The following is a 16,260-nucleotide window of genomic DNA, read 5'->3' as shown; positions in this document are numbered from 1 at the left end:
TCTGTACAACACTAAAGGAAGAAAAGTAGTCCTTCCTTTAGATACAGTTTAATTTGAACTTAACCAGAAGCATCAGTAGAAAATGCTTTAAAATTTTTATGTAAAGGCAAAAACTCAGAATGCTCAAGTTTCCATGAAAGAAAGTGTGTTTATAGTATATTTTGTAGTGTTGCGGTTTTCTGTAAAGGTTGTGCCTAATATTTGTAGAAGTTGCATCAAGCATGACTTCTAGTAACTTCAGGCATCACAGCTTTCCAGAGTGACCTAAATTTTAAAGGTTCAGCCAGTACTGTTCTGATTTTGAGGACAAAGTTTTGCAATAAATTTCTGTGTTAAAAAAATAGAACATATTTTCCTGCTTGACTATTTTAAATGAAAGGGTGTAATGACTTTTCTTCAGCATCTATTTGGTTTCAGAATTGTGTACACTTTGGCCTCAATCCACTGTATTTAATCACATATCCAGTTCTTGTAGCATTGCAGGCAAAACTTTTCATATAGGAGGCAAAAACAGCACCTGGACGTATTAATTGCAGGTCTTCATATGACGTGTGCTTGTGTTCCTGTAACGGTAACCTATTGCTGAGTGCCGAAACATATTTTTGAAAAATCTTTCAGGTGTATACCATATGTGGACTCTTAGCTTAGAAGCCTGGGGTTTATCTCACTATGCTGTAGCTGTCTCTTGATGGCTTGTATGCTAGTTGTAGAAGGTTCCTGCCCTCCCAACTGTCCATTGCATCCAGGTTTTGGCCATTCATTCATCAGTATTGATCTTTTCCATGTTCAGAATATAATTGACCTTTTTGTACTGAAATTTTACCTACGTCACCTTTCTTTCTGTTCACACACTTTTTCCTCTTCTGTTGCTTTGGGTTTTGCTGATAAGTGTCAAAACACAACTGATGCCATAAGGCAACACCAGTGATTCTGATTTTTCGTCTTTTATCTAAGACTCTGAATTGACGTCTCCATCCTCCAGTCTGCTTCCAGTGCAGCCACTTTCCTTCTAGTCAGTAGTGTTTAGATTCTGAGATTGCTATGTGTGCTCATGCTAATGCCAACAGAGAGGAACAGAAAGGGATATGATTATGATGGACAGAGGTGAGATGAACACTGGAAATACTGCTTACAGATAAGAGAATTATTATGTGGGGTGAAGGGGAGTCAATAGCAGGATGTCTCTGTACTCTTCATTAGTGTCCACCTATTTGTCTGTCGTACTCCTCTCTGATGATTCTTCCTCTATGCAGAGGAAGACCATGTACATTTCTCATTTTTGCAACTTGATATGGCTGAAATAGAGGTTATTCGTTTTCTACCTAAACTTTCTTTTTTTCCTATTGTCCCCCTATTTTAAAAAAAAATTTCTTCTTTTTTTTTTCTTTACCAAATGTTTCTGAAATGTCCCCTGTATTTCCAAAGTGTCTTTTTTTTTTCCTTTCTGTTATCAAACCATTAACATTTGTAATAGTCTTCCTTTGCAACCATAACAGTTTCACATCTGCGCATTTCCTTGGTTTTTAAAGTTTTTAAATTTTTAAAATTTACTTTCTCTGAAGTGCAAATACCACAATCACAATTCTGTCCTCCTAGCTGCATCCCCACATCAAGGGTCATGTCTATAGTTGGTGGAGCTAATAAAGTGAGTTCAGCTAAGAAGACGTAATTGATGTGGCAATATGTATTCTTGACTGTAAGGATGTAGGTTGCCAGAGGAGGAACAGTACTGCTGTACCGTGCAATAGTATAGCCATAAGCAATTACTTCGTGTGTGCTGTGGGGTGACACATGACATCATATTAGTCACACGGCAAGCATGTGAATCCATGGTGTCTATACTGCCAAAGACTTTGTTGCTACAAGCACAGTGTTCTGGGGAGTAGATAAAGTGACACTGTATTTTTCCAGTGTGACCTCACACATATGAGGAACTGACAGAATTCAATTCATTATAAAAATTCTCCAGAAAGTGTTTTCATAGCTTTCAGCCCTGAGATTTTGTGCCTGATGTCAGTACTGCTGTCAGAATTCTAAGAATTTAAAATATATTGATATCAGTTTTGGAGAACAAAAGAAGCAGTGTTGTATTGCTACTGGTTGGGTAGGTGTTTCCCTGATCCTGAATGTGCAGCTGATCTGGTGATATTCCTTCCTTTTTTTACTTTCACTTCAGAATCAAAGGAAAATAGAAAATAAAGGGGAAAATACAGTAATTTATAAAGACGATGAAGAGAGAAAAGCTTTGTGTGCACTGGAGAAGTGGAAATTTGTGCAGCTAGAAGGATAACCTTAACTGAAAGGGGGAGAAGGTAAGTTTCAGATGGATGACATGGGTGAAGTGAAGGTCTGTAAGAAGAGCAGAGTTCTCTGACTAACCACAAAACCAATTGTTGTCTTTGGATGCTTCTCCTAACTGGGGTTGAAAATGAAATCACTCATGGCTTTATGTGTCTTTGCATCATCCTTACTTTATTTTCCCCTCCACAATTGTGGCTGTGTCTGTCCTTTGTCTGAAAATGCCTAGTGATATCACTTAAAGTACTGAAAATACAGGAACTGTAGGTTTTGCTAAGGTGAGAAAAGCATGTAGAATGATCTCATGTGTGAAAAATCCATATTTATTGTTGAGATGCTAGAAACTGACATACACTCTCATTTTTGCATTGAAGAACTGCATTAAGCAAAATGAACACTTTTCTTCCTACTCAAAGCCGCCAGCTTGGTTCTTATGATCCACTTGAACCTCATTCATGGCTGGGGAGAGAGAAAATAAATATTTAAAACTCAAATTTATCAGTTAACTACACCACTACACAGTAACTACACAGTTTTTTCCTACTGAGCCAGACTGGTCAGGGCAGCGGTTTTACATGTCTTTCCCCCAGACCCTTTGTTTCTTTGTCAGCAGTTCTATCTGTGTTTCAAGGCTGAGATCTGCATCTAACAGGGATGTAATGTCTTACATTTGGACTTATGAGAACAGAACTGGAGAGAGAGAAAAAAACCCCTATTTGCCTTTTCACTTGCTGCATAGGAGAGGGAGGCACTCACTCCATCGTCGTCGTGTTAAATGTCAGGGAGCGTCTTTCATGGGACAGAGCCATATCTCTTGTGTTAGGACATGGAATGACTGATGTAGCTGGGGGAATTCTTCCCAGATGTTGCAAGAAGCAAATAGGTCCTGGATGAAAACTCTGTTGGCTTTTCCACTACTTCATGCTAGCCTGATGCACAGTTGAACTGAAAAGTGTTTTTTTGAAAGATTTGGAATTGAACTGGTTTTATGAAAGATTTTGAGATCCTAGTTCTTAATTTGCCTTGCAAAAAATAATCAGACATGTTATTTTTATCGTTACCCTCTGTCTTGCAGTGTTTTCTTGGAAGTGGTCTAGGACAGAATTCAGTAATATATGGACCTCAAATAACTGTGACTTTTGCTCAGCACTGTTAATTAGCAATATGTGGTTTAGTTATTGTGAAACACATGAATGTTCTTAAAGTTACAGTAAGTAAAGACAAATCTGATGGGCCCACAAGGAGAATATCCCAGCTATTGAGGTGATAACTGACACGAAAGAGTGGAAATATCAATAAAGGCAAAAATAGAACACTGTATTCATAATATTTCCTAAGGTTGAAGTCTATCAGGCTGAATCCAAAAAGCAGTAATATATTCCAGAAACTATTTTTTTACTGAAATATTTGCATTTCTTGCCCAATTTTAAGCAGCTGGGCATTGCTTGCCAACCTTACTGCATAGCCAAGGAATGCAGGTATCCTAGTGCAAATGCTCACATTGTCATGTGGTATTGCTTCCACAAGTAATAGTTGTAACCAAACAGTATAAATCATGTAGTTTAAACTATTTGCTTATTATGGAGTACCAATAAAAAAATAATAACATGAAACCAACATTATAAATCACATTATGTAACTTAGGGCAAGGTGTTCAGAAACATTTACAGTAATTCAACAAAACATTTGCTATTTTGTACAGAATACTTCCCTTTCTATGCAAAATTTTTTTGATACTCAGTGTTCTAGGTATGTGAACTTTTAACTTGTCAGACTGTTGTAACATATTTGAAAATTATAGTAATTTGATTAAAATGTTGCCTATAAGGCAAAAGGTTCAGTTAATAGAATCCATATGTAATTAAAATGCAGAACTAAATGTAATCAGACCCCAGTGACTGGTGCCTTCATATTGATAGTTTTACAATGGCCTCTGGGGTTGAAAGTTTATGTTAAAGTTACAAATGTAGCTGCTATCCAGAAAAACAGCAAGACAGTTTACCTGTTTCAAGTATGACAATGTCCTGAGGTGATAGTCACACAACAAAAATAGTTGATAGTCTGAATTTCAGGGGTATCTTCTACAGGCAGCTAGTCAAAACACACGACTGCTGGAGTGTACTAGTCAGAGAGTTGCATTCAGCAGCAATACTACTACGTTAACATCCACAAATGAAGGATCTTGCTGTGAGCAAGAAACTGTGTATTTTTTTAATAATGTAGTTACTTAATTTGTGTGAATTCATGTTTGTATCATCTGGAAGTTATAGACACAACACTATGTACCAAGCCACAAAAGAAGTTTAAAAAAAATTCCTGAACTTTAAAAAAAAATAAAAATTATTTTCTCTGGACAGTTTTAAGAGTCGACATCCTGTGTTAGAGTTCTCTAATCATCACCAGCACAATTTACAATCAGAACACACAGAGAGCCAGTTCAGACCAGCTCATCTGTTGACTTTGGCAGAAGCCCTTAATCTCACTGTGTGCAGCTGCCACTTGAGAGCTGGGGACTCGGCAGAGAGCCGAAGGAGGGTGGGATGCAGGGTTGGTCAAGGCATGAACACATAGGCCTGCTTCATTTCAACAGCCGTGCACTGCTTTTTTATAGTCTTTTCATTTTACAGCCTTTTTTTTTTTTTTTTTGTAAACCTGAAATTAAATGAGGACCTCTCATGAGCCACTGCGCTCCAGGCATAAGAAATTGTAATGTCTGGCTTCCAGAAACTGTCCCGTCAAAATGTGCTTCTGATTAGGTGGCTTAATTACAGCTGTGAAAACAATGTTGATTTAGGCCTCAAGATTCCAGTACATGTCAGCCGTTATTAGCTAGCCTTGGACTGAAGCCACCATTTTAAAACTCTGTACCACTAAAGTCACACACTGCCTGACAACTTTTTATTTAGGCAGAAATGTTGCCAGAAGCAACACATTTTATGCAAAATATTTTTCATTGCGCAAATTTCAAATGTGACACTGTTGATGGACATAAAATGGGTAGTTACGGGTGGACTTCACCAAGTCCAAAACCTAACTTTCGGAAAAAAAAAAAAAAAAGAACAACAAACGCACACCCACCCACCCCCCTGTTTAAAATAGTTTTTACAAAGTTTGACTGACATAATGCTTAATTTTAATTCCTTTAATTCAGTTTTATTCCAAATCCAGCATGTTGGTTTAACCACCCAATTTTATTACATCTAAATTTTCCTGACAGTTTCATTTGCTGTTGGGAAATAAAATTGCCATTTTTGCAACATGGGAAATAATGGCTGGTTTCAAAACCAATATGTTTGAAACTTCCTTTGCCTGGAGCAGGTTAAGGCACACACTCAATTTACTTTAGGGGAAAAAAGCTCATTAAATAGTTTTTAATATTTTAATATAATTTAAGTAACTGCTATCACAGTGGGAAGGCTTATTAGGCCCATGTATTTACACCTGCAGAGAGGTAAATGTTTGGGTAATTAGGTGGTTTCCAATACTTCAGCTTTTCACTGTAGTTACAGAGTTCATGCTGTAAACACTGTAGATGGACACAATGCATTTGCTGCATTTAAACATTACATTTCCACTTGTAGTATTGTGCTTTCAGGTGCTCAAGAAAGAGATTTAAGTGGCATTGGTTTTCTGTGTGTGTGTGGTGGGGTTTTTTTTATTTGTTTTGTCTGTTCTTAAAGTCTCCTTGATGACATGAATTGACTAAGGAATGTGAGTGAACGTGTGTGGGTGTTAGCTCTCAGCTCAGGCTGGTGCTTTGGAAAAGCAAGATCTATGTTCTCACTTCATAGCTGCCATGAAATTCCAAATGTCCATGCTGTGTGGTTTAATGGAAACCATGAAGTTCCTAAATGACCGCAGGTTTGTTTCGATCTTAAGCACAAAACAAATCTTTCAAGTCATTGGCTGAGTTGCAAAAAACGTGGGTCATGTTTTGAGGAAGCTAATCTCTTCCTTTTTTGCCTTCATGGTTTGCATTTCTATGGCATTAGAAATGTGTTTCTGGTGAGGTACTGGAACTACCAGCTCACAAACAAGGGTCCTTAGTTCCCAGAGCTCAAAACAAGACACTTGGAAGCTGAAGCTGTATTCATCTCTTATCCTAAGTGCTCAGGCCAGTGCAACAATTGTACCTCCAAGAGCAACTAACTGGAAATTGATTTTGAGACAGTAATGATGTGGATAAGGAAACAAGCCTAAAGTATAGGTTTGAGTTTACCGTGTAAAAAATCATCATGCATTTATTCTCTGTCTTCAGGAGGTTAACAGAGAAAAAGAAAGTGAATATGTATGCTTCACTGTGGTCAGCTTTTGAAGGAGAAATATTGGAAAGAGCTACACTTTTATTTTCTTTGCAAAATGGTATGTGGGGTTTCCTGAAACTGAAAGTTTCAGAAAGGCTCCAGTTGCTCTGGGGACAACTTTGAGTCGGGAGACAGCCATCCAATGCCATTTTCCTCGTTAGGTGTCTTTGCAGTGGTCTTTCAAAACGTGTTTCATTGGTAATATGCAATGAGTTTTACTCACTGGCTACATATGTTTGCTTTCTAATTTCTACACACCTCTGTGTCTTTTGCCTTCCTCCCACATCTCTCAAAGTGACATTTTCAGCACATCAAATTAAAAGAAACTTTTGTATATTATTACGTATACTGCTGATTCTGCAGTAGAAATAAAAGTATCGGGAGTGCTAGACAGGCTGTTATTTTGAGAAATGAATATTATAGACCAGGGCACTTAACCCTGGGAAAAAGTTTTTACAAAAGAACAGAGCCAAGGACACAATTTTACTTGCTTTATAGAAGAAAAGGAATGTTCTCTACAGAGGAAGACAAATTCACCTCTTTCCAGACTCAAGGACTTTTACTCAGGTCGGAAGGTGCTTCCTCCTTCCTTTTGAAGAAGTTATTTCAAGAAAGAGAGCTACGAAGCTTCTTTTATTCCCTGCTAAACTGTGGGTTAAACATAAAGGGAATGTCTGTTCTGAGACTGAATTTGCTGAGAAATTTTTGGAGGGGATTAAAGCATAGCTGTGCCTGAATTTGGTCTAGCTTGAATGCTTAAATGGCGAATGAATCCATGCAATACAGATTGTCATCTTCCTAATTTTCTTTTTATTTTAAATTTCGATCCTATGATGTATACTGTTTTGAATAATCAGTTTCTTGTTCAAACACCTGTTTGGTTTTATGTTTCAAGATAAGTATGTAAAGCACTGTTTATAAGGAGAAAATTCAGAGCTGATAAATAGTGCAAGATGTGTAGATGCCACCTGTGAGTAGCAATTAGATTGATCAGGATGGTATGTGGAACAATTTTTGTCATTTTTCATGGTGTTCATTGTTTACTTTGTACCACTAGTTCACTGTCCAGTTCTCCAGGGAGAAAAGATAAGAAAGACCTAGGGCAGTGTTTCCAGGAGTCTGCTTCTTTCTCAGGTAGCCCCAGAAATGCGTATATGTGTAACATGCACTCAATTATCATATAGCATGGATAAATAATGCTGCATGCGCCTATTTAAAAGAAAAAAAAATGTGCTGACATTTAACTGGATTGGACCTGAAGAATCTATTTAAGCATAAAACTACATTTTAATTAGTGGGGAAGTAAGTATTCCTCTCAAAAAAAAAAAAAGTACTTTAAGTGTTTGTAAAGCAAAACCTCATGTTTAGAGGTTTATGTTTCCCTCTGGATGTCAGGAGATGACTGATGCTCCACCACCAGAGAATTCAGCGCCAGCGAGCAGACAAACCTTCCTCTGCGGGAGACGACTGTGGTGCTGTGTCTCCTCTTGGTCCCTGCTGCTGGTGTACTGGCTGGAAGGAAGGCCAGGGGAGCACAGGGATGGGTATCATCTCCACCCGTGGTCCCTCAGCAGGTTTCTCAGCTGTCAGACCTCGCCTCACCAGTGAAAGGGGAGGGGTGGATCCCACACAGGCTAGAGGGAGATAAGGAGAGCGATAAAGTAGGGTGGCTGTAAACCACAGCAGTCTCCTTTACTTTGTGCCTTTCTGAAATGTATAAAAACAGATGGTTTTTCTGTTGGTTTGCTTATGTTCTTTTCCCCTGCCTTCTCCTTTAATTGTGCCTATTGGCATCCTTTTCAGCTGGGGAAAAAAGAATAAACCATTGTGGTCCTTTTTTTGTGACATTTTTGCAGTACACTAACGTGTTTTTGTAGAAGTACATATGTTTAGCTACTTCCATTGCCTGATTGCTTGCACTTTGTACTTGAAGCACAAAAGTTAAGGTAAGAAACAAAAAAACCCCATGCCAACCTTTAAAATACATTAGAGAGTATGACTTGTAGAGATAAAAAGACAGGAAATTCAGGGAATGAAGCATAGCACTTGTTTTTAACTCATAATTTTATTCCTGTAATGCTGACATGATTTAAGGGCATACAGTCAGCAAGTTACATCTTAATGTTTATTTTTATTAGGTTTTACATATTTAAGTCACACTGCTTAGTATTTACCCAACATACGTTTATTTATTGTTGTTTTTAAATTACATATAGAAAACTTTTCGTGGAAGTCTGTGAAGCCCCCATTATGTAGTGAAGGTACAGTTTTTCCAGTTGATTGCAGTAAGGACCTGTTTTCTCTAGAGACTGAGCTCCTTGAAGCAGTTTGGCCTGTTAAACAAACTAGTACTTGAGAAAATGTTAAAAATGTGAAATGACTACACAGCAGGGAGTGAAGAACTTTGTTGCCATCTAAAAGGATGTTGTCATTATAATAATCTTGATTTCATTTAAAGAAAGAGACTTAGAAACAAATGTACTACTTAAACTATATATTAATCATTTTACAAAACTTTGGCTTTTTTGTTGATTTGTTTTAGAAATGATACTTTTTGGAAAGGAGGGACCCTCTTTTTGTTAAGCAATCAATTAACTTTTTTTTTTTAATGAAAGGTAGGGTACCTTGAAAAAGCACAGTAAGTAATGAAATTTACTAAAAGTACAGGCAAGAACAGTGTGGTTATTTACCAGCAGTTTCTCTGCTGCATGTGATGTTTTTAGGAAGTCAAAATGACTTTATCTTTCCGCTTCATCCTTTTCAGATAGCGTAATTTCTTAAATTCCTACAGCTTTTTAGAGAGGAACCCATGGAACCTTTAAACCAACGTTGCTTTAAGACACCTCAGTTTTGGATCGGGACCTTGGCTGAAATTGGCTCATAAACCCATAGTTCACTCAGTAAATGTTGCCATAAAGCTGGCATTGCAATACTTGTCTCTCTTAAATTTGTATGCTCACTAATATTTTGTCCTATCAGAGGCCAGAACCACAATAATTAAATAATTAACTAATTTTTCAGTTTTTGTTGGATCAAGGGTCTCATTTGATCACAAAGGAGTCAGCTCCTATGGTGATTCTAGGCCTGTGATCAGGCACATGTTAGTCTGTCAGACTGTGTGCAATATCAAGGTTTCTTTGCACTCTCTTGGGAGCCTAAGCCTGTATTGTAGCTTAACCAGGACCTTGCAAAGCTTCCTGATACTTAAAGTCACCCAGTTTCATTTTAATTTGTGCATGTCAAAACATCCTATTTCTTTAGGAATTTCTAGTTTAATTTAATAACTTGCTGAAATTTACTACACTTTAAATTCGAGATTTTTTTTTAGAAGAGCATAATCTAATTGAGAGCTCTGAATAAAGGAATTTAAGCTATTATTCTGGAAGGTACAAGACACATCAAATTACCAAAACATGCCTGTGCAAAATGAGCTTTTAAAGTTGGTCACAGCCTTCTTGTTTTACAAACCAAAAAGCTGAAGAAGCCTCTCTGCAAGTCTCCTGTGTTCTTCATGACTCTTCTGATAAAAGGTTTGCATGCCTGATGAAAATTTATGGTGTTCTGTGTTTTTGTTTTAACCCTGTTTTGCTTCCAGAACATGCATGTGGTATATATGTACGAAAGGATGAAATACCATTAGCAGTTTTTTAATGTTGATTCACGTAAAATATGACTGGTATGCAGGAAATATTAGTTCCATTTCCTAGTGGGCATGTTCAGCCTCACAGAAGGTGATGATCTAGTACCTGTGGTAAGAGGCTGATTGTGCTCAGGAATCTAAGTATAAAATGTTCTGTTGAAGTAATTGTTAGATTTTTTTATTTAATTTCAAACTGAAGTAAAACTGTATATATAAATTCAGCCAAAACCAATAGAGACAGTAAACCTAGCTCACCCACACTCAAGTTGTTTATAACTGATAAGCTTGATTCCTCGCCCAGTTAGTGTAATTTGGATCTTGCATTTACAAAAGACCTACATGTTAGCTGTCAACTGAAATTGAGCCTAAAATGGCTTTTTTTTAGACCATTCAGATATCAACCGATATTTTATAAGCAGTACTGCCTGAAAGCCAACTGTTTTCCCTGATAGTTACTGTTGTAAAACTACCCTATAGAATTCAAATGAATATACACTGCTTCAGATATTGCATGCAATTTGAGGAAGGAGTAATTCTTTCCTGAAGTTACTTCAACTAAGTTTTACTGGGAATGAATGAAAATGAAACTGCTTGGTTTGAATAAGGAAACAAAAGTTTGAAACCTAGTCCAAACCTACAGGGAGCCAAATTTACCTCTTCCTAGTGAATCTTTCTCTAAGCTAGTTTATGGAGGAGGGGGATGGAGCCCTTATCAGGATTTTGTCTGGAAGGTAGCAGGCTACACATCTGCAACAGACATTCGCATCCACTGCATTGGCCAGTGCAAAAAGAATGGAACCCTTTGTCCTTCTGCTACACTGATGATTTTAATAATGAACATTCATTTTGAGGAAATGAAGTTGACAGTAGTAATAGTTCACTTCTAAGTTTATGGTGTAAAAATCAGTAATTTTTTTCTCTATCATTAGAGTACCTTTTCAGAGGCTGCTCAGTTTAATACAGTTATTTAGATGAACTGAGATTTAGATTAGTCTGTAACCTAGTGAAAATGCAGATGTTCTTAACTCAGCATACAAGTCTGTATTTTGGATAACAGATTGCAAACAGTCCGTTTTTTCAAATAGGTACACATAGGTTACATACATTATGTCTGTATGTACTTTATGATCCTAATTCTGTTGTCTCCCAAGAGCTGCGTTCAATCTGCTGTTTGTTATGGGATGCTAAAGGCTGTCAATTCATGAGATCAGCATTTTTCTTCTCACTTCAGGATTATGAACACCACCAGATTATAGTCTCGCAGTCAAGTGGACCAAAATCACTTTTTGCTCACTTGAAGTTCTTTGGAGAGTTCTGAATAATGTTCTCCACTAAAAGGCCTTGTGTGTCCCTGGCACTTTTTTTTAAGTCTGAGTAATTCCATTTTCCTACTTGAAATCTGAGTGAGTTGTTCGCTGCATTTTTTTTCATTGCTGCAAAACTACTCATTTCTGCATCAGCAGCCTCTGCCAGAGTTGTACGAGTTCCAAGTCTTTGACTTGCTTCTTTTCACCACCATTTGTAAAGATAAGTTGGTGCCATGCCCTTGCCATAAGTTCCTGTTGAGAGAGGTGTCTGCTTCACGCCTCAGTCAATATATTTCTTCTTTCTTTTTTTTTGTTTTGTTTTGTTTTCTTCCCATCATGCTTATGGCTTCTCTTGAGCTTCCACTTTCTACAAACTGGGTGTTTGCTTCTCTTCATGAAAATCAGATTTCTTTGTGACAAAATGCCCTTTCAGAAGCTCAGAGAGAGCTTCAAGTTGACTTGTCCCTGTAGATATACTGGGAAAGCAAATAAGTTTCATAGCCTATCTGAACTTCCTGTAGTTTACCAAACACCAGAATCTGAAAGGGCTTCGTGGGTAGTCTTCTGAGTCTTGTGTTGCTGGAGATCGGCCAGAATAAGGCCACCAGAAGGCATGTGCTACAGTGACTCTCCTACCTTCACTGTCTCGACACCAGTGCTCAGCCAGACTGCTCCAGCCCTGGCTAACAGCATGCCTCTTCAGCTAAGAGTGCTTGAACGTCACCAGTACTTACTGCGTATTGGATTTTCAAGGGCCTTTTCTGACCTACTCTGCATATTTAATACAAATATACTTGAGAGAAGTAGTGAGCAACCTGGAGTATTCTCAAGGCATCTGTCTACAAAGTAACAGTGAGTTCCATCTTTGTTGTAATTTTCATATAAACTATTAGAAGAATTCTAAAATGTCGATTTCCGTTTTTTTAATAGTTCATTTGTTTTGGTAGCTACATAGGCTTTTATTTCTGAATATAATTCCTCAAAAATATTGCATATTTTGCAGAAATGCTTAGCAAAAATAAATCTTCTGAATGGCTAAAGATTTTTTTTTAATGCAAGAAAGCTGAATCATAAAGACACTTTCATTGTTCCTAGACCTTTCTCCTTTATGTTGTTAAGTGTAACTGTTAGACATAATTACTTTTTCCCCCTTTCCTCCTTGTATCCATATTGCTGATACTGTATATCTTTATTAATGAGAAAGTGACTAAAGGATTTTACTGAATCAGTGTAATTTATTTTTTGCCAAAATGATGATTACCTCTAGGGTTCTGCATTAAAACTAGTCTTTGGTAAAACAGATTAACGCACCACTGGCAAATGTCTGGTGTCCTTGTCCTGTTTAGTAGCAGAATGCCTAAATTGTAGTTGCAGTAGTTCAGAGCAAGCAGACAAAAAAAAAGCTAAGCATTTTGCTGTGCGTGAGTAGTTAGAGGGCAAGCAGACACCATGCACCTTGACCACCTATTATGAAGCTTTTTGCTGCAGTGTCAAGTGAAAGCGAGTTAATTGGGTGAAGCTGTAGAGCATGTTAGGGGCATGGTAAAGGCTTGCTGTCTGACAGCTGAATGTCAGCAGAAGCTAGTCAAGTGTGGCTGAGAGACAGAGACCTGTCACAAAGTTCGTGTGGACTATAGCACAGTTAGGGAGATGAAATGTGGTTCTGTCTCACTTTCTCCCTCATTGCATTCAAGCACCTTAAGATTTCACACTGTATGTGTCAACCCTTGTTCTCTAAGCTGTTTTCTCCTAACACTTCTGCATTCAAATGATTGGACAGAAGATGCTAATGTTTGGCAAAATGAATGTAAATACACTTTTTCCCTTTTTCTGCGAAAGCTGCAGTGTACATGCAACTCAGATGAAACTTTGAAGGCTTACGTCAGACAGTCACACTGTCTAGAAATTTAGCTGATGACTGAATACATTTCTCAAGAGAACGTGAAGTTTGACACTTTAACTAGTTGGATAGAGACTGTTTTCCCACTAGCACTGGCAGAAGAAAAGGCAAAGTGGGGAAGACGGCTTCAGGAGCCTCTTGTGCCTCAGCATGGTGTTTTGAGTGTTTTAGTCTCTGTTTTTAGTCATCTTCTCCTCTTGCTAGAAAGAAGAAAAAAGCTGAGAGGGAACCATGAGAGACAGAAATACTGACCTGAGGCAATAAAAAGCTGTGGGTAAACCAACATAACCAGAAGGGCTTTCTTGGAAGCAAGAGGTGTGCCAGTTAAAGATAGTGACAATGGTATACACTGATGCAAAACGTGGAGAGGTGTCACAACAGTTTAGTAAGAGTACAATGCACTTTCCAGTGTTGTTTGCAATATGCAGGACAAGATAAACCAATGGTTGTTTGTGTTAGCGACTCAGATAGAATATAAATAAAATCTGCTTCTGTTCTTGGGAAAGTGGAAGGACAATGGTAGACAGCACAGGCAAAAAGTACTGAAGAATTTGGAAACTTGGACTGAAATCAATACAGACTGAGCATTTCACCATGTAAATAATGCACTACGTATTTTGCCTAATATTTTGGTATTATTAGTGAAGTGCAGAGGATTTCACCTGAACATCACAGAATACTAGGGATTGGAAGGGACCTCGAAAGATCATCCAGTCTAGCCCCCTGCTGGAGCAGGAACATCTAGATGAGGTTACACAGAAATGTGTCCAGGTGAGTTTTGAATGTCTTCGGAGAAGGAGACTCCACAACCCCCCTGGGCATCTTGTTCCAGTGCTCTGATACCCTCACTGTGAAGAAGTTTCTTCTCAAATTTAAATGGAACCTCCTGTGTTCCAGTTTGTATCCATTACCCCTTGTCCTATCATTGGTTGTCACCGAGAAGAGCCTGGCTCCATCCTTGTGGGACTCACCTTTTACATATTTGTAAACATTAATAAGGTCACCCCTCAGTCTCCTCTTCCCGAAGCTAAAGAGACCCAGCTCCCTCAGCCTTTCCTCATAAGGGAGATGTTCTGCTCCCTGAATCATCTTTGTTGTCCTGCGCTGGACTCTCTCCAGCAGTTCCCTGTCCTTCTGGAACTGAGGGGCCCAGAACTGGACACAATATTCCAGGTGTGGACTCACCAGGGCAGAGTAGAGAGGAAGGAGAACCTCTCTCGACCTACTAACCATCCCCCTTCTAAGACACCCCAGGATGCCATTGGCCTTCTTGGCCAAAAGGGCACAGTGTTGGCACATGGTGATCCTGCTGTCCACCAGGACCCGCAGGTCCCTTTCCCCTACGCTGCTCTCTAACAGGTTGTTCCCCAATTTATACTGGAACCTGGGGTTGTTCCTACCCAGATGCAAGACTCTACACTTGCCCTTGTTATATTTCATTAGATTTTTCCCTGCCCAACTCTCCAGCCTGTCCAGGTCTCTCTGGATGGCAGCACAGCCTTCTGGCCTGTCAGCCACTCCTCCCAGCTTGGTGTCATCAACAAACCTGCTGACTGTGCACTCGATTCCCTCATCCAAGTCATTGATGAATATATTGAATAGTGCTGGTCCCAGTACTGACCCCTGAGGCACTCCACTAGATACAGGCCTCCAACTAGACTCTGCCCCATTGACCACGACTCTCTGGCTTCTTTCCTTCAGCCAGTTCACAGTCCACCTCACCACCCGATTGTCCAGATCACACTTCCTCAGTTTAGCTCTAAGGATGCTGTGGGAGACTGTCTCAAATGCTTTAGTGAAATCAAGACAGACCACATCCACTGCTTTGCCATCATCTGTTTAGCCTTTTATGTCCTCATAAAAGGCTTCTCCTTGGTGAAGCCATGTTGACTGCCCCTAGTGACCTTCTTATCCTTGATATGCCTTGAGATGGCACCAAGGATAAGTTGTTCCATCAGTTTCCCAAGGATGGAGGTGGGGCTGACCAGTATATAGTTACCCAGGTCCTCCTTCTTGCCCTTTTTGAAGACTGGAGTAACATTTGTTTTCCTCCAGTCCTCAGGTACCTCTCAAGACTTTGCACGTTTCCCAAGACTTGCCAAAGATGATGGAGAGTGGTCCAGCAATGACCTCAGCCAGCTCCCTCAGCACCCGCGGGTGCATCCCATCCAGACCCATGGATTTATGGATGTCCAGATTGCCTAATTTTCCCTAACCCAGTCCTCATCAACTGAGGCAAACTCCTCCATTGTCCTGCCTTCCTCTGGGGCCTCAGGGGTACGGGGCTCCTCAGGACAGCCTCCAGCAGAGTAGACAGAGACAAAGAAGTCATTCAGTAACTCTGCCTTCTCTGTATCTTCTGTCACCAGGGCACCCACCTCATTCATCAGCGGGCCTATATTGCCTCTAGTGTTAATCTGCTATGTATTTGTTGTCATAGACCCCTCTTGCAAGGTTTAATTCTAAGGAGGCCTTAGCTTTCCTAGTTGACTCCCTACACCCTCTGACAACAGCTTTATATTCTCCCCAAGTGGCCAGCCCCTCCTTCCATGATCTGTAAACTCTCCTCTTCCACTTGAGCTTACCCAGCAGTTTCCTGTTTAACCACACAGGTCTCCTGGCTCCCTTTCCTTGACTTCCTACGTGTCGGGATGCTCTGATCTTGAGCCTGGTAGAAGCAGTCCCTTCTGTGTGTATTCCAATGAAGCATCTGGAAGAGAAGCTTCCTGTATGCATACAGCATAGGCTGTATGGTGGACTTTGGCCAAAATATTTAGAAATCATAAACTAGCAATGTAAAACCAAATTACG

General features: G+C 39.2%; 1 protein-coding gene across 1 annotated transcript in view; it reads left to right on the top strand.

Annotated features, from left to right (window-relative positions):
* CCDC171 (coiled-coil domain containing 171) overlaps nt 1-2,306 on the top strand; it is a 135,567-nt gene extending 133,261 nt beyond the window's left edge. Inside the window, exon 24 of the mRNA XM_080362213.1 lies at nt 2,177-2,306. Within this exon, the coding sequence (XP_080218339.1) occupies nt 2,177-2,290 (114 nt within the window). The 3' untranslated portion in view covers nt 2,291-2,306. The remainder of the gene's footprint in view (nt 1-2,176) is intronic.
* The last annotated feature ends 13,954 nt before the right edge of the window (nt 2,307-16,260 follow it).

The sequence above is a fragment of the Nesoenas mayeri genome, assembly GCF_963082525.1.
Source record: "Nesoenas mayeri genome assembly, chromosome: Z".
Taxonomy (NCBI): Eukaryota; Metazoa; Chordata; class Aves; order Columbiformes; family Columbidae; genus Nesoenas; species Nesoenas mayeri.
The sequence above is the reverse complement of the archived record's forward strand: the minus strand, read 5'-3'. Positions and strand labels throughout refer to the sequence as shown.